General features: G+C 37.7%; 2 protein-coding genes across 6 annotated transcripts in view; both read right to left on the bottom strand.

Moving 5' to 3' along the window:
• NSRP1 (nuclear speckle splicing regulatory protein 1) overlaps nt 1–4,441 on the bottom strand; it is a 30,997-nt gene extending 26,556 nt beyond the window's left edge. For 2 of the 5 annotated variants that reach the window (XM_081805502.1, XM_006734534.3), the window contains exons 1-2: nt 4,361–4,441; nt 3,077–3,170 (exon numbers count right to left, since the gene is read on the bottom strand). In XM_081805502.1, the coding sequence (XP_081661628.1) occupies nt 3,077–3,170; nt 4,361–4,380 (114 nt within the window). In that variant the 5' untranslated portion in view covers nt 4,381–4,441. Of the gene's footprint in view, nt 1–3,076; nt 3,171–3,776; nt 3,932–4,360 lie in introns of those variants that run through there. The other 3 variants (XM_081805503.1, XM_081805505.1, XM_081805504.1) reach the window with 3 other exon arrangements.
• Nucleotides 4,442–9,901: 5,460 nt separating this feature from the next.
• EFCAB5 (EF-hand calcium binding domain 5) overlaps nt 9,902–18,083 on the bottom strand; it is a gene marked incomplete at its 5' end in the record, with an annotated part of 95,521 nt that continues 87,339 nt past the window's right edge. The window contains one exon of the mRNA XM_081805987.1: nt 9,902–10,957. Coding sequence (XP_081662113.1) covers nt 10,764–10,957 — 194 coding nt within the window. The remainder of the gene's footprint in view (nt 10,958–18,083) is intronic.

Below are 18,083 nucleotides of genomic sequence, written 5' to 3'. Positions count from 1 at the left end.
CTCGCTGTGTCTCTCTCTGTCAAATAAATAAAATCTTTAAAAAAAAAAAAAAAGATTTTATTTATTTATTTGACAGAGAGAGCAGGAGCACAAGCAGGGGGAGTGGGAGAGGGAGAAGCAGGCTTCCGGCCGAGCAGGGAGCCTGATGCGGGGCTCGATCCCAGGACCCCGGGATCATGACCTGAGCCACCCAGGTGCCCCAAAACTAATTATTTCTAATAAGTTCTGATAATTTTTTTTTTTTAAAGATTTATTTATTCATTTGAGAGAGTGAGAATGAGAGAGTACATGAGAGGGGGGAGGGTCAGAGGGAGAAGCAGGCTCCTCGCTGAGCAGGGAGCCCGATGCAGGACTCAATCCCGGGACTCCAAGATCATGACCTGAGCCGAAGGCAGTCGCTTAACCAACTGAGCCACCCAGGCGCCTAAGTTCTGATAATTTTTAAAAGAGGAACTATTTAAATACCACTTTCCCACTTTTAAACTTACTCTCAATATAAGCACATATTAAAGGAGGGGGGTGGGAGGATGGGTTAGCCTGGTGGTGGGTACTGAGGAGGGCACATTCTGCATGGAGCACTGGGTGTTATGCACAAACAATGAATCATGGAACACTACATCTAAAACTAATGATGTAATGTATGGGGATTAACATAACAATAAAAAAAAGCGCACATATTAAAATTGAATTCATTTGCTAGGGCCCCATCTGCTGGGACCACTGGAAGGAAAGTCTAATCTTAAATTTGGGTTCTTAAATGCTTCTGAACTGCTGTAAATAACAATGGATTTGCTTTGTAGCAGCTCTTCTCCTGTTATATAATGCCCTCTTTAGGAAGAAAACCATAAAATATCTTTCTCTATATTTTCCAAAGCAGCAATAATTTTATTGTTGCTTAAATTGTTAATTTTTAAATAAGAGGTTTTGTATTCAAACCTCAAATATTTAAATATACCTAACTAAAGAATTTACTTCTCAGTATGAAAATAAGCTGGAATTCATCAGACTGATCTTTTTATTGATAAGACGTTATACTATACTAAAAAACAGTTTTGTTCATTAAGAACTAAGCTGCAGCTTTCTTGTCAGTTGGCTTCTGGCTGAGCTCTACCAGTGGAAAACAAAGATGATCTACTGGAAGGTGGGAGAAAGGGAATAAAAGTATTCCTCTCTGCTTTTTTCTCTACCTACTTAAGACATTAATGTTTCCAGTGCCTTCAGCTCCATCTGGAAGACTAGTTCCCAGGTAACCCTATCCCTTGGCCACCAGGACCTATATCCTACCTGTATCCCTCCATTTATCACTACTTGCTCTTACTACTGCTGATCTCTGGGCTGCTTCACCATCCTCTTTTTGGCTTCTTAAGTCTTCTATTACTTATGTAGCCAATTCTCTGCATTAAAGTCCCTGTATGTAAAAGAAGGGGGGAAGGAAGGGAGGAAGGGAAGGAGGGAGAGACGGAAGGAAGGAAAAGCAAAATGGCCTAGCCCTAGGTTTTCTAGCTCTAGTGTATCCACTGTCCACCAGCCTCATTTCACAGTGGAAAAGAAAGAGCAATAATGTGTGTAAACTTTCTAGTTCGCTTGTGTACACCCATCCTTCTCAAATATTTTGCTTTGTTATTACATGGGATGCCAGGATATGAAACTACAGAATAAGCATGTCCACGGTAGGTGATTTTAAAAAAATAAATATTTGTATTTAAAACAAATGACGAGGGTGCTGTCAGTTCAATGGAGAATAGTCTTCAACAAATGGGATGTTGGGACAACTGGATATCCCTATGCAAATAATAAAGTAGGACCCCTACCTCATACCCTATACAAAAATTAACTCAAAATGGATCACAGACCTAAATTTAAGAGGTAAAACTACAACACAGGCGCAAATCTTTGTGACACTGGATTAAGCAGTGGTTTCTTAGGTAAGACACCAAAGCGTAGTAACCTATGAAAAAAAAAATAGACTTTCTCAAGATTGAATTTTTGTGCTTCAAAGGATATTATCAAGAAAGTAAAGACAACGCACAGAATGGGAGAAAATATTTACAAATTATATCTAATAAGGGACTTGTATCTAGAATATATAAAGAAATTTTACAACTTGTAAAAGGACAAATAATCTGATTTTAAAACAGGCAAATGAAGAGACATTTCTCCAAAGATGACACATAAATGGCCAACATCACTGGCCACTGGGGAAATGCAAATCAAAATCATAACGTGATAGTGGTCTGGGGCACAATACAGGGATGTAGACTGCATCTGGAGCCAATTTCTTCAAAAGAAGGAAAGCAAAAAGCAAAGAAGTATCAAATATGTTCCATTACCTACGTATGCCATTAGAAAATTTGTAAAAACTGAAAGAGAAGCTATCTTTCTTCCAGAACAAAGGAAGTAACCAGATTAACAGATGCAAAACTCTTTTAGAAATACAGAAAATTACTCAAGTATTAGATAAGCATACATTTGGGGTTGTTTCTGCTATAAAGTAAAATTTCCAAGAACACACATTTGTCTCTCTTGCGGCAATGTATACCCCAATTCCCTATGTTTCACAGGAAAACATTGTTTTGGCTGCTAAAATAGAAAATATTCATATTAGATATTATTGTAGTACTATCAATGGTAACTTCAAGCACTACCATAATTATAAGCAATTACATTTAGCAGACAATTAATAACCACAAAAGTAGTCTTAGAAGAAACTGCTAATAAAAATTTCTAGGCAATTGGTGACATCTTAATAGCTCATTTTCAGGGATCTTTACACTAACAATTTTGTCACATCAGTGTTAGCTATCTAAAACAACTTTGTATAACTGCTTAGAAATAACTGAAATTCACAACTTCAAAAAAAAAATCTTAGATTACCCACGTACCCCTTAGGAAGAAAAAAAAAATCAGTGAGAAATCTTTCTTTAAATACTCCTTTTGATAATTCTGTAAATTATAATATACTCCAGATAACACTGTAATGACAAATAACTAAGGCAAGCAAAGACATCAAATTCACAAGTTCAATTTAAAAAATTATATTTCCAACAATGCAATAGAAAAACATAGGTTCCCTTACCTCATCATCATCATCAGAATCATTCCCAAACACTGATGGTTTTTGCAAAACAGGGTGCAACTGCTGTGCTTTCTTTGGCAAAATAAGCCCATACCTGCATTTTTTTTTTTTGAAATAGAAATTACACCATTATATTTAAATGTTAAAAAATAATACATTCACTACCTCTTCCAGATGAAGCTACCAAGTCAAAACATGTCATATAGCTTATGAACACACAACAAACATTGTTTCTGCTTTTCAGTGATCTCAAAATTCTAATGTCCATTAAGACTTTATAAGTATTACTTTTAAGCAATTATTTGCAGGCAAGGGCCAAACTCAAACACCATTTTAATCAAAGAAGTAACTGAAGACTTCAGAAATGTTTTGGATGGTGAAATAATAATAGTAATGTTTTAGAAAGAACATGTTAGTGGAAAGCTCAGTTTGTGCCCACTAAAAATTAGAAAACACTCTAAATTATCCGTGTGGTCGAACAAGAAAATAGCTATTTTTTCTTTGTCCCTACTGGGTACTTAACATAGTTTTAAATAAGTTACTGGATTATGTCACCCACGAAAAATTTTTATAAGACACATTAACTGAGAAATCCAAGTAGCCATGGGACAAATGCCCATTACACCCTCTTGAGCTCATCTGCTCTGTCTTGGAGCATCTCAGAGAACCATCATCAGACCCAACGCATTTGGTTTCTTACGTTTTGGCCTTTAAAATGCCGAGATCATGGGAAGTAAAGATTACACACCGAAGGTAAAACTTCCAAGAACACACAACATTTGCCTCTCTTGCGGCAATGTATACCCCAATTCCCTATATGCCTACCCTTTTCTGTGGCTTCTCAGCACAACATTCCTAAAACAAGAAGGGAGGGCGGGAATCAGGACTTGAGCAGCCAAGAACAAGGCCCTCTAAGGAAGCCAGGAATTGTCTCTCTTCTCATTGCCCATGAAAGCATCCAACCAGGGAGAAACTCAAGCGCGGGGTAGGAAGCAAGACTGAGGGGCCTCAGACCGAGCTTTTGGAAAATAGAAAAGTCTCGCTCTCTGCCCCTCAGCCTAACTTCCTTTATTTCCTCACAAGTTTCTCCCTCAAACTTCGGGCTTCCATCCTGGAAAATGTGTGGGGGAGGGGAATATGTTCCTCAGGATCTCTCGCTTTTCCCCGTCTCTATCCCTGACGACACAAGCCCCTTCACTTCCAGCGCACTTTTACTCCTCGGCCAAAGACAAAGTCGCCGTAATTTTCCATTCCCAGCCTGACCCTAACTCCCGGATCACTCACTGCCTGCCCGGAATCGCCATCTTGCTCCCGTCTCCGCTGAACGTGGCCGACGCCGACGTGACGCCGACGCAGACGCCGACGTCACACGTAAACTCTCGCGCGGATTTGGGAGGCCTGGAATACTTGTAGCCGCGGAGAGTAGCTATTTTGAGTTGCTTTGCGTTGTAGGGAGCGGAGCCCTACGGCCTTCGGCTTTGTTTGGAAACCAACTAGCTGTCTTGAAATTAATGGGAAGAAAGGAATGACAGAATTCTAGGCCAGTAGTTCCCAAAGTGTGGAGCTAACCCCGGGAATTTGTTAAAAATGTAAATTCTCTGGCCCTTTTCCCACACCTACTGCATCTGAAACGCCAGCAATCTGAATTTTAAAGAACCCTCCAGGTAACTCTGGTAATCACTCAAGTTTGAAAAACACTACCCTAAGGCTATCGATTTTTTTTTTCCGCCGAGGTATTCAGTGTGAGTATACCTGGCTCGGGGTAACTTGGCAGAAGATGAAAACCTATACGTTAATACTGGACCTATGCACATTGGACGAAATAATTAATAACATCGTGGTAATACTGGGTATAGAAATCAAAATCACATATGATCAATGTATACTTTTAAATCTAGTCACATTCCGTCTGTTCCTTCACTAGCACTTGGCCCATTTCAAACTAGTCTTACAGCAGCCAAAGATACCTTTTCAGTTACTGACAGAAGGATGTTAAAATTTCCAAATATAATTGTGGATCTATTTCTCCTTTTAATTTTGTCAGTTTTGTTTCTCGTATTTTGAAGTTATGTTATTAGGTATATAAACATTTAGGACTGTTAGGTCCTCTTGCATTGATCTGTATGCCATTAAATGATTCTCTTATTTCTCTTAATGTACTTTATCTGATATTAATACAGCCAGCTTTGATTGTTAGCATAGTATATCTTTTTCCATCCTTTTACTTTTAACCTATGTTAATCTATTTGTGTCTTTATATTCAAAGTGGATCCCATGTTGATAGTATATAATTGGGTCTTGCTTTTTTTGTCTAATATGACGATTTCTTTTGTTAGGGTGTTTAGAACATTTTCATTAAAGTGATTATGAGTATGGTTGCAGTTTTTCTATTTCCCCATCTGTTCTTTGTTCTCTAACCCTCCCTGCTTTTTCTGCCCTCTTTTGGATTAATCAAGAAATTTTTATGATTTAGCCTAAGATTTTTATGATGCAACCTCTTTGTTGGCTTATTAACCATATATATATATATTTTAAGGTGTTGCTTTGGAGTTTCTCATTTACATCTTTATCTCAGTCCGTCTTCAAGTAAGAATATACTTCTTTGTGTATAGTTAAAAAACCTTACAAAAATACACTTCCATTTTCCCTCTCTTAGACTTTGTTACTATTTTAACATATTTTACTTCTAACTATGTTATAAACACATAATAAATTATTATTTTTGCTTTAAGCAATTCTCTTTCAAAAACATTTTTAAAATAAGAGAAATATTATGTTTACCCACATATTTACCATCTCTGTGTAGGTCAGATTTCTATCTAGTACAGCCATTCTTTTTTTTTAAAGGGGGGAGGGGCAGAGGAAGGGGAAGCAAGAGAATCTTAAGTAGGCTCCACACCCAGTGCAGTGGAGCCCATTTTGGGTTCAATATCATGACCCTGAGATCATGACCTGAGCCAAAATCAAGAGTCAGATGCTTAACTGACTGAGTCACCCACGCACCCCAAGCCATTCTTTTTTTTTTTTTTAAAGATTTTTTTTTTTTTTTTTAATTTGAGAAAGAGAATGAGATAGAGAGCATGAGAGGAGGGAGGTTCAGAGAGAGAAGCAGACTCCCTGCGGAGCAGGGAGCCCAATGCGGGACTCGATCCTGGGACTCCAGGATCATGACCTGAGCTGAAGGCAGTCGCTTAACCAACTGAGCCACCCAGGCACCCACCCCAAGCCATTCTTTTTCAAACAGCTTTATTGGTATATAATTCACATATCATGCAATTCACCAATTTAAAGTGTATAATTCAGTGGTTTTTAATACATTCAGAGAGTTGTACTACCATCACCACAATCAATTTTAGAATGCTTTTAATGCCCAAGAAAAGCGTATATCCATCAGTCAATCATTTTACCCCAGACCCTTTGACTCTAGGTAACCAGTAATCTACTTCTGTCTTTTTAGACTTGTAGTTCTATCCGTTTTTGCTCCATGTACTTTGAAGCTCTGTTATTAGATGTATAAATATTTAAGATTGCTAGGACTTAATTAATTGAGACCTATTTTTCATTATGAAATGACCTTCTTTATCATGGTAATATTCTTTGCTCTGAAATCTACTTTGTGTGCTATTATTATGGTCACTCCAGCCACTCTTTTGACATTAACTCCAGGGAAAGTGAAAAGATATTCAGAAAAGGAAACTAATTGTAATTTACTACATGGCTAAGCCCTAAATAGCATACATAGTCATGATAATGCAAACGCCGAATATCAATCTATTCTAATTTAAATTACAATGTAATATATTGAAATGAATGGAGGAATGGGAAATGTTTATGTGTTTGTGTGTGTGAACACACATACTGGGGAAGAAGCTAAATCTTTGTAATGCATACTGAGAGGCTAATAAATATTGCTTAAATCAGGGGAAAAAAAAGTGTAGCCACACAGCATGTTATTTCACACTATGGAGGTGCATGTCAAAATGAAAGCCAAAATAGGGTTTGGGAAACTTTTTATGCCAAGGGTCAGACAGTAGATATTTAGGTTTTGTGGGTCTTAGGGTCTTAGTAGCTGTGGTAGCTACTCAACTATGCCCTCATAGTGCAAAAGCAGTCATAAACAATTGGGCATGGCCTTTCCTTCCCTTTCCTTTCCTTTTCCTTTCCCTTCCCTTCCCTTTTGTTTCCCTTTTTCCTCCTTCCTTCCTTCCTTCCTTCCTTCCTTCCTTCCTTCCTTCCTTCCTTTCTTCCTTCCTTCCTTCCTTCCTATCAAATAAACTCTACACCACATGTGGGGCTTGAACTCAGGACCCTGAGAACAAGAGTCACTTGCTCCAGTGACTGAGCCAGCCAAGCACCGCTGGGCATGGCTTTTCTAATAAAACTTTATCATAATAGGCAGCTGGCTGGATTTAACCCGTGGGCTGTGTATTAATTTCTGAGCTAAAGGAATTGAAATAGTTGACTTAGAAGTAAGAAAAATAGGGGTGAGGAGGGACTGAGAAATTCTCTGGTCTTAAAAGATCTTGTATAACAGGATGACTCTTTAAACTATATGTTATTTTGCTTAAAATAAAAAAGAATCAATAAAGGGTAAAAATAAAGCCCCCCTGGCAAGACTGCCTCTTGCTTAAAGAGACTGAATGTGGAATTAGTTACACAAAATTACCCAGCTCAATATGCTATATATAATGTGAGCTTTTGAATTGGTATATTGAATCCTGTATTCTCCCATTGCCTTTGGGATGTTGCAGTGAAACAATTGTGAGATTTTCCCAAAGGTAGAAGGCTGGTTTCTCAGATGCAGTGTTTCAGAGAGTTCAAGTTCTTCAAACGCTTGGCAGAGTTTGCAGCAATGGTAGTACCTGCAGCAATGAATCAGAGACACAGAGAAGCCTCCTAACGTTTTGAACCCAAGTTTGGGAACTTTTTTTTTTTTTTAAGATTTTATTTATTTATTTGAGAGAGAGAGAATGAGAGACAGAGAGCACGAGAGGGAGGAGGGTCAGAGGGAGAAGCAGACTCCCCGCCGAGCAGGGAGCCCGATGCGGGACTCGATCCCGGGACTCCAGGATCATGACCTGAGCCGAAGGCAGTCGCTTAACCCACTGAGCCACCCAGGCGCCCACAAGTTTGGGAACTTTAATTGAAGGTGCTAAAAGGACAGAAGCAGGGTAAGCCAATAAAAGATGGTATCATCACCACCATATTCTTGACTTTTAACACAACAGAGAATTCTGACTATCTTAGACTTTCAGAAACAAGACCTCAAGAACAGAGCAGTTGACTAGAATTGGATCCAAGGCAATTGTAGTGTCCTCAGCATCCAAGCTAATGGATCTTCCATTTAATCTTTTGCCATTAATGTTACTTAGGTTACTTCCTTACTCTATCAGTCTCTGCTGCTTTTTGTACCCTCCCTGCCTTTTTGTGTGTTCTTGTCCCAAACCAACTACCCGTTCTCTAAACTTTTTCTCTACCAACAGTTTCTGCTAACTTGTACTGTCTGGAAGGCAGTTTGCTTTAATTTAAGGCCTGGCATGACACTGTTGGCCTCTCTAAACACTTACCATCCTTCTAGACACTGCTCCTATTGCTGTTTCCCAGTTTGGTTTATCTATGGTTTGGTTACTCTCAATATTAGGCCATTTCACAAATTGGTCTCCCTTTGGCAAGGAGTCAACCCTAATTCAAAAAGCTGTGGCTGGAGAGTTAGGGTCACATAGAACAAAATATGGCCACCAAGAGGTGCTTTACTACTTGTGGTCTGTGGGCAAGACAATCTAAGCCCAGGCAGTAGATTGAGGAAAGGTAAAATAGAGTTAATGACTAGGAGACGGAACAACCTCTGAGGGTAATTACCATGCCTAAGGACTAGGAAATAGGCAATATTTAATTAATTTATATTATCTATTGAGAGAGGTCTTTACAGTGTATTCAATAAACTTCTATCTCCTTTAAATTAAAAAAAAAAAAAGAAAGAAGAAAATGGTCTGGATGGTCGACACCATGCAGTGTCCTTGTTACCTATAAGCTACAGGAAAGAGAGCCAACAAAAAATCTAATCAAGTCTGAGCTTCTGAAATATATGTCACTATAGGTAATTCAATCTATTCAGATTATTCAAATCAATCTATCCAATAAATAGATTCAAATATAAATCTGTCTCTAAATTTTTGTCAAGTATAAATAACCATCCTCTTCACTAAAGTAAGCTCCTGGTGTTAAGGACTAGTATTTTACTTGAAGGATGGTTAAATAAATCCAATTAATCTTTCTTGTTGGTTGCTAAATTTTAAAGTAGTTTCCACAAGACTGATAGCATGGTCGTTAGCCTGATAAAGGTTGAAAAGTGTTAGTGAGATGTCTGAGGTGCTGGCAAAAATTAGGAAAGATGGATGCTAGGCCCCCCTGCTTCTTGCTAGCTGTTTTGACCTAGGTAACTCACTGTTTGAGCCTATGTCCTCGCTTATAAAGTGAGGATAATGATATTAGACTGACTACCTTATAGGTTATTGGGAGGATCAAATGAGCTTGTGTGTGAAAATACTTCAAACGAGTTAAAATCCATGCAAATGTATGATATCTGTTCTCAAGCTACATGCCATTTAGTTAACTTAATTCCCGTGATAATGGTTAAGAAGTTAGCATTCTGCAAAAATGTCCTCTCCTCACTGCCTAAAATGCCATTTGTATGCACAGTGAACTCTGTAAGCTTGTTCTGAAGCCATCAGGGTATGTGGCTATCAGTTTAATATCTTCAAGAACATTGTTCCTAGAAATGTTGTTGCAAATGCCCTGAAAAGCCCTCTTCCAAATATGAAATAGGCTTATAGGTTAAAACTGGGCATCCAGGAGATGAGGACTGGTAATAACACTGCCATCTTATCAGAAAAGGTTAAGAAGGGGCCTCCAATCTCAAATTATAAGATGTTTGGAACACATCACATTTTGTCAACCAAATAAAGAAAATGAAGTTTAATTTCCCAAATTTTTATTAAAAATGGACTCTCATCAGATATCTTATTGCAAAGATGAAATCTCACAAAAGAGCAGTAAAGTTTGCTGTAATAATAAGCTTTAAATAAATATAAATTCTTTTTGCAGTTCTTGAACTTGAGAGGTTTTTGTTATTAAAAAAAAAAAAAGGTGTTTTCTTTTTTCCATGAGTCATGGACATTTTCCCACAAGAATTTCTATTCATTGGAATAACTTGTTAAAGTGAGTGGGGAGGGTGAGTCGGAGATGGGGAGAGGGAAGAGGGGGTGCTCACTTAAGTCTCTGAAAAAGTAGAAAAACAATTCCCAGTTCATTTAAAATCTTTATTACTTGGTACCCTTTTAATGTAAAAACTGCCATTTTCCCCTTAAATTCTCAGTCTTTACTTTGTACCTTAAAAGAATTAAAATAACTCTACCCAATTAACCACAATAGTCCCATGGCAGATACAAAGTTAAAACTAAAAGGAAACTTTTAAGTATATGCCATAACATACATTTGGTTACGGCTACCTTCACTGGATATTTTTTAGATCAAATTTCTCCTTAGGTAGCGTTTTTCGTTTTAGAAAGTGCTGAGGTAAATGTCTAGGAGCCGGATATGTCTATGTGGCACTCCTTTCCAATTGAAAATATTTTATAGTTAACAAAACTGAACATGACAAAAATATCCTAAATACAGTACTAATTCATTAGCATTTCCCTGGCACGGTTTCCTTTGGCATTTTTGCATACACACAGGAGTCGGTCTTGGAGGGCAACGGGGGTACAAGAGCACTACTTGGTTTTTTGTTTAGCTCCATGAGAGCTAAACAGATGTGTGCCCACTGGTAGAGGTATTCGATGACAATATTACCAAATTCCCATACTTCGATTCGAGAATGATCTGTACCAAGAAAAAAAAAAGTGTGGATAGTTTTGTACTTTTATTATTATTATTATTATTTTTAAAGATTTTATTTATTTATTCATGAGAGACAGAGAGAGAGAGAGGCAGAGGGAGAAGCAGGCTCCCAAGGAGCAGGGAGCCCGATGTGGGACTCGATCCCAGGACCCTGGGATCATGACCTGAGCCGAAGGCAGACACTTAACCATCTGAGCCACCCAGGCGCCCCTTGTACTTTTATTATTAAAATACAAGTTCCAGTATTATGAGGAAAGTTGGTCAGATATGCTTTGAGTCAAAACCAAAGAAGAATTTTATTTATGTAATTATAAGTAAAGAGATAAATAAATTTTGGTACATTCATATAATACTATGTAGCATTTTATGGTTAGAGAACTAGAGCTACATAGGCCGTTGTCGATAAATCTCAAAAACATATCATCACAAAAAGTAAGTTGTAAAATAATGTGTTCTTGGGGCACCTGGGTGGCTCAGTCGGTTAAGTGGCTGCCTTCCGCTTAGTCCCTGATGGAATTGGGCTCCCCGCTCAGCGCGAAGTCTGCTTCTCCCTCTCCCTCTGTCCCTCCTCCCGGCTCATTCTCTCTCTCTCTCAAATAAATAAAATCTTTTTAAAAAATGTTCATTTGGATACAACTAAAACACAATTTTAAAACCCTGCAAAATAATGTTATATTGTTTATGGATTCATAAGCATGTAGTCAAAGTAAGAAATCATGCATAAAACTGATAAACATCAAATTCATAATAGCGTTATCTCTAGAGAGAAAGAAAGGAGAGTGGGATCAAGGAGAGGTAGAAAGTCTCAACTGTTTCTATAATGTTTTATTTCTTTAAAAGTGTCTGACTCATACATAATGTTAAGATTAAATATAGCATATGGCTCTGTAATGACTACACAGGTGTTAGTCTCTAACTTTTTTTTTTTTTTTAAGTAAACTTTACACCCAACGTGGGGCTCAGACTCAAGCCCTCAAGCTCTTTGAACTGAGCCAGCCGGGCGCCCCTCTAACTTCTATGTTTAAAATATTTCCTAATTAAATTTTATTTTAAAATATGTAATGACTACATACCATTATGTTTCATTTGTTAAATTGTAAACTATTAAACTGCCGTTTATAAAAGTTACTGTTCCCCAGGAGTCAATCACTAATATTCAGGTAGAATGGTCCAATGAAAAGAGAACATGCTTTAAAAGTTGAACAGATCTGGGTTCCAATCTTGGCTCTACATCAACTAGTTCTGTGACTTTGAGCAGTCCACTTAATTGCTGTTAGCCTGTTTCGTCTTCCATAAACAGGGATGATGCCTCAGAATTGTTATGAGGATTAATGAGAAAAGATATGCAACAATCTGTTACAGAGTAGTTGCTAAAAAATATTAATTACCTTCCTGCTTTTAGGTGACTCTCACCCTCAGCTCGATGTTTTATTCATTTTTGTTAATCCTGCTACCACAGTGCCTAACTCAATAATGTTTGCTAATTTGAGTTGAATAAACCATTAAATGATACTTATACTTGAATAAGAGTTTTTAAATATCATCTTCTGTCCAATGGCTCATTAACAACAATGACGATTATGTCCCTCATGGGTATCTATTAGGATGACAGAACGTATTTTATTTCCCTGTATTCTATCCCTTCTTTCTATGAAGGAACAAGATTCCCTGAATTAGATTTAGCCTTTCTATGGTTTTGAAGTTTTGACTACAACAAAAGGTACAATATGAGATATGAAAGGCACATAAAAAGTGGGAAATATTCAAAAGTCTCAATTTTTATTTGAGGGTGACTTTAAAACGTGGAGGTACAATTTTCTAAAATTTTCTCTTTTAATACACACAGAAGCACCATCTTTTCTCTCAGTTGTAATTGTTCAATAAATGTTGAAACAACATTAAATTATGGAATAATTAAGTTAGGTTTTTCAAATATTAAAAGTCTTCAGGTAATAGCTCAGTAACATAAATGACAGTTATGAATAAAAACAAAAACAGATGCTGGTCATGAGAGCACATTAAAAATACCTGATTCATCTCAAGTTATGGGCAATACTAGACCAATGAACACACATACTTAAAATATTGAGGTGCATTTGTTATAATTGATCCCTTTTTGTATTAATTAGCTTCCTGGAACCTTTACAAGGTAATGCTATAGGCTGCAAAGATTACTTTGATTATCTTAATGTTCCAATGTCATGAATCTAAAGTTTATCCCAGGTTTCATTCCTAAAACCAATCCTAATTCATTTTCTGAGATAGCAGCTCTGCTGCACCGAACAGTTTTTATCCTGCCTTTCCCAAATCTGCATTAAGAGCTGTGTTCCATTGATGCCTGCCACAGTGTGCTTATCTGAACATCCAAATGAAACAGACCCCTATCTGCAGCCAATATTAAGGTAGTCAGCCATCTCCACGGTGATTGAAGGACACGAGGATGGGGAGGGAGGACGCTCCCTTTCACAAGCCCCTTTTGCTTATTTCCTGTCTTTTTGTTACCGGGGACAGAAGCTCTGGGCCTATCTGGGCTGTGGTTCCTGTTTGCCTGCTTTTTCCAATGAGAGATTGATGTGTTAACAACTGGCTGTAACGATTTCTCTAACGAAGCCTCCTTGGCTCTGTGGGGTTTCCATCAACGACGGTTGAGCGCTACTGCCCTCTTGTGGTGGAGAGATGCCAGATTTTGCAACTTGGCAGACGACACAGTCAGATTGCACAGGGGTGGTAATTCTTTCAAGCAGATATACTACTTTTGTTTCTTTTCTAACCATAAGAAATTATATTTTTTTGCTTTGCCTTGGTGAAGGTTATACTAAATTATTTGAAGACATCTGAGCTAAAAGAATTGCTGGTTCAACCTTCGAATCCGTTTATGAACCTATTAACTCAGAAACATTTTATGGTATTTTTGTAGGTTCTAGTTTAATCAAACTTCCAGAAGGAATTGATTTTGCTGAAGACATTGGGATGTTCTAGGATATTTCTAATTCAAACTCCCATTATGGATCACTGCTTTAACACTAGATTAGTTAAATCCTTTGGGGAATTACAATTAGAAAGATGGGTAAAGCAAAAAATCATGACGTACTTAAGCATCAAGTTCCAAAGTTAAAGTGTTAACTGCTCCTTTCAACTAATAACTCAAGATCAGCAGTATTTCTTGAATGTTCCTCTCCTTCTCGTTAGTTCTTAGTTTTAGTTCCTTTATTTCTATTGCTTTATATACCCTATGCCACCTCTTAACATTACTGCCACATGCAATGAGCTGAATGTCCATGCCACATTGTATACTTAAAAGAGCACATGTGTGCATATTTCAGTTTTTATATAGGTCAGAAAACTCATATTTGCCATGGCAGTTGGGCACTTAATATGTCATTGTTAATTTAATGTGGTCTAAAATGTACTGTAGAGTGCTGCTTCCAGCTTATCAGGAAGGACTCGGTGGTAAGTGGGGAGGTAAAAGCACGTTTTCTTGAATTATCCAAAGTTGGGTAGAATTTTGTTCCAGGTGGAACATTGAGTTCTTGCAGGTATATTAGTTTCATTTTTGTTGTAAGCAAAATTTCTGTATGATATATCACATTGTATTGGCTTGTTTTCATGATACAGCTATAAATCAAATGTGGAGAATTGAAATCAATGCAGTTTACTTTACAAAAATTCATAATTTAATGCCATGGTCTCTGAACTCTTTTGATTATGTGCCTCCATCAGTAACAACAGTTTGAGCACGAGCCCCGATATATGTTTATTTATAAGTTATTCATTTTAAAATATTTAAAAACAAAAAATAGAAATTAGGCAATGGTGGGATAAAATAATTACAAATAGAAGTCCTATGATATTTTTCTTTTTTTTTTTTAAGATTTTTTTATTTATTTGAAAGAGAGAGAATGAGAGAGAGCACATGAGATGGGGGAGGCTCAGAGGGAGAAGCAGACTCCCCGCTGAGCAGGGAGCCCGATGTGGGACTCGATCCCGGGACTCCAGGATCATGACCTGAGCAGAAGGCAGTCGCTTAACCAACTGAGCCACCCAGGCGCCCACCTATGATATTTTTCTTATACCCCAAATGTACAGGCATCAGTTGTTTGCTCCTTCTGTTTTCTCCTTTTTGTCTGGAGCCTTGTGGGGAAAGCTTACAGAAGTCTCTATATTCAGTAAACACACTCATGCTCTCCCCATTTTCACTCTGGTACTGTCTTGACTGTGTCTGATGTCCCCCAGCCCAGAGACTTTCTATGTTACCCTCTCTGAGAAACAAACTTCTAGTGTTGGAGAGAGGAAGTTGTCCGGCGGTGTGACGTAGAGATGAGATGCAGAGACCAAAACACTAAAACAGAAAGAAAGGAGAAACAACAGGGAAAAGAAAACTTCCAAAAAGAATTGTTAATACCCTCAGAGAGAGAAGGCGTTGCATTCATGAAATGTGAACAAGATGTTGCACAAAGCAAATATTTAGAGAACCAAGGCTCTTAGACATTAAAACATGCAGAAACAAGAATTCAATAGGATTAGAAGATAAGGTTGACAGAATGTCTCAAAGTGAAACAAAGAGACAAAAAGATGGAAAATAGGAGAGAAAATATAGGGATTTGAGAGACTTCATCTAGGAGATCCAATGTCTGAATAATAGGAGTTCCAAAGAAGGAACACAGAAAAGGGAGGGCAGGGTCACCACCAACTTCTAGGTCACCTTTATGTAAATGAGAAAAAGACACCTAGCATGGATGAATGCACTCTGTGAGTGCAGCTTGGTAAACAGAAAAAGATGTGGAAAGAAAAGGATGCCCCTCCTCTGAGCAGACATAGCCTTAAGCTAAGGCGCATAGTTGAGTGAATGGAATCCTGGTTAGATTTCAGCCCCCACCCACCTCCTCAGCAGGGCACCTTTGTGCAGTGCCCAGAGGGCACAGCCTGCGGTCACAACGGTGATGCCATGGGAGAAATCACACAGAACTTAAGGACCTGAGTGTCACAAGAGAAAAGGCCCAGTGAATGCTCAGATCAATGGATGAAAACAGCCCCATATCAAGGCATAGCATTATGAAATTTTAGTCTTGGAGTGGAAGGTGGTGATTCTCCAGCTTCTGGAAAGAAACAAAACAAAACAAAAACGAAGAAGTCACATGCACAGAATCAGGTTTCAGAAAGGCTTTAGACGTCTCAACAGCAATCTTGGAAGTTTCCAAATTTCTTCAGACGATGGAGCTAGTTCCACAAGAAGTTAAACAGAGAGTTTCCGTATGACTCAGCAATTCCACTCATTATATACCCAAGAGAACTAAAAGCACATGCTCCCACAAAAACTTGTAAACAAATGTTCATAGCAGCATTATATACACAATAGCCAAAAAAGTAGGAACCACCCACATGTCCATCAACTGATAAATGGATAAGTAAAATTTGGTATCTCCATATAATAGAATATTCAGCCGTAAAAAAGGAATGAAGTACTGATACATAGAACAAAGATGAACCGTCAAACATTTTGCTAAATGAAATAATCCAGATACAAAAGGTAACCTGTTGTATGACTCCATTTATATGCAATGTCTAGCTAGAAAAGGCAAATCTTAGAGACAAAAAGTAGATTAGTGGTTGCGAGGGGCTGCGGTAGAGAGGGGCTAGAGCCAGTAACTGCTAATGGGTGCTGCTGGGTTTCTTTTTTTGGAGCAATGAAAAAAATTTTTTTAAGATTTCTATTTATTTATTTGACAAAGAGAGAGACAGCGAGAGAGGGAACACAAGCAGGGGGAGTGGGAGAGGGAGAAACAGGCCCCCCCCCCGCCCCATGCGGGACTCCATTCCAGGACCCTGGGATCATCACCTGAGCCGAAGGCAGATGCTAAACGACTGAGCCACCCAGGCACCCCATGGAGCAATGAAAATATTCTAAAATTAGATAGCGGTGATAGTTGCAAAGCCTTGTGAATGTACTAATAACTACTGAATGGTACACTATAAATTGGTGAAATTTGTGGTATGTGAATTATAATCTCAATTTCTCGAAGAAGACAATGAGGCATTGTCTTCAAGATTATGTTCTCTGGCAAACCAAATCAAATATGAGGGCTGAATAAAAACATTTTCAGACATGAAAGGTCTCAAAAAATTTACCATTCACCCACTCTTCCTCAGAAAACTACTGGAGATCTGCTACCTCAGAACAAGGCAAAGTAAATTCCTATGATAGCAACAGAATGAATTTCAGGAAAGCAACTGAGTAGCAGATCTGGGGTGGGGGAAGACCCTAGATAGAAGAGAATCAAGATCTCTAGAACAGATGTCTTGAAGAAAAAAAAAAATGGAACTAAAAAAGTTACCTGATAAAACTTTCCCCCAAATGTCTCTTTTGGGAAATTATACGGAAAGACAAATGGATAGGGTGGGAATTATGAAGAAATACCAAGAAAATTCAGCAATTAAAAAAATAAAGCTAATTATTTACTTCAGGAAAAACAAAAAGTGAAAAAGGAGCAATCCAAATATGTTGCAGTGTTCAGCTATAGATAATATTTGCTTAGGCAAAATCATGTGAACACTGCATTTTGATTTAACCCCAAATGGTAATATAGTTACATTGGGAGGTTAGGATAAGAGAATGGTGGTATAATAGAACTAAACTTTCATCTGTAATAGGAAATAATTGATAAGGTTGAAAACTGATGAATGAAAAGATAGCAATATTGTATAATATTAGAAATACAGAAACATGCCAATGTCAGAAGAAACAGTCAAAAGAGTCAAAAGGAATTGCTTCTGGTAAGGGGGACTGGGGACAGTGAGAAGAGAGAAGAGGGATGGGTTAGTGACTCTTCTGTTAATAGGCTTTTAGTTCTTTTCGACCTTTTAAAATACTTTAATAAAAATATAATTTTTATAATCCTTCGTGATAAAAGATTATTTAACATCCACTAAAATGAAAAAAAATGTGTTAAGGAAATCTTGAAAATTATGTTTGCCTTAAATAGAAAAAATGTTCTCATTAAACTGATTTTTAGCAGACTTTATCAGATATTAAAGCATCAGTGATGGTACCTAGACAAATAAAACCATGTCGTTTCTCTAAATTCAGTAACTACTGTTGGAAAACTTCAAA

The sequence above is a fragment of the Leptonychotes weddellii genome, chromosome 15 (assembly GCF_054177405.1).
Source record: "Leptonychotes weddellii isolate Sample4059 chromosome 15, ASM5417740v2, whole genome shotgun sequence".
Lineage (NCBI taxonomy): Eukaryota > Metazoa > Chordata > Mammalia > Carnivora > Phocidae > Leptonychotes > Leptonychotes weddellii.
The sequence above is the reverse complement of the archived record's forward strand: the minus strand, read 5'-3'. Positions and strand labels throughout refer to the sequence as shown.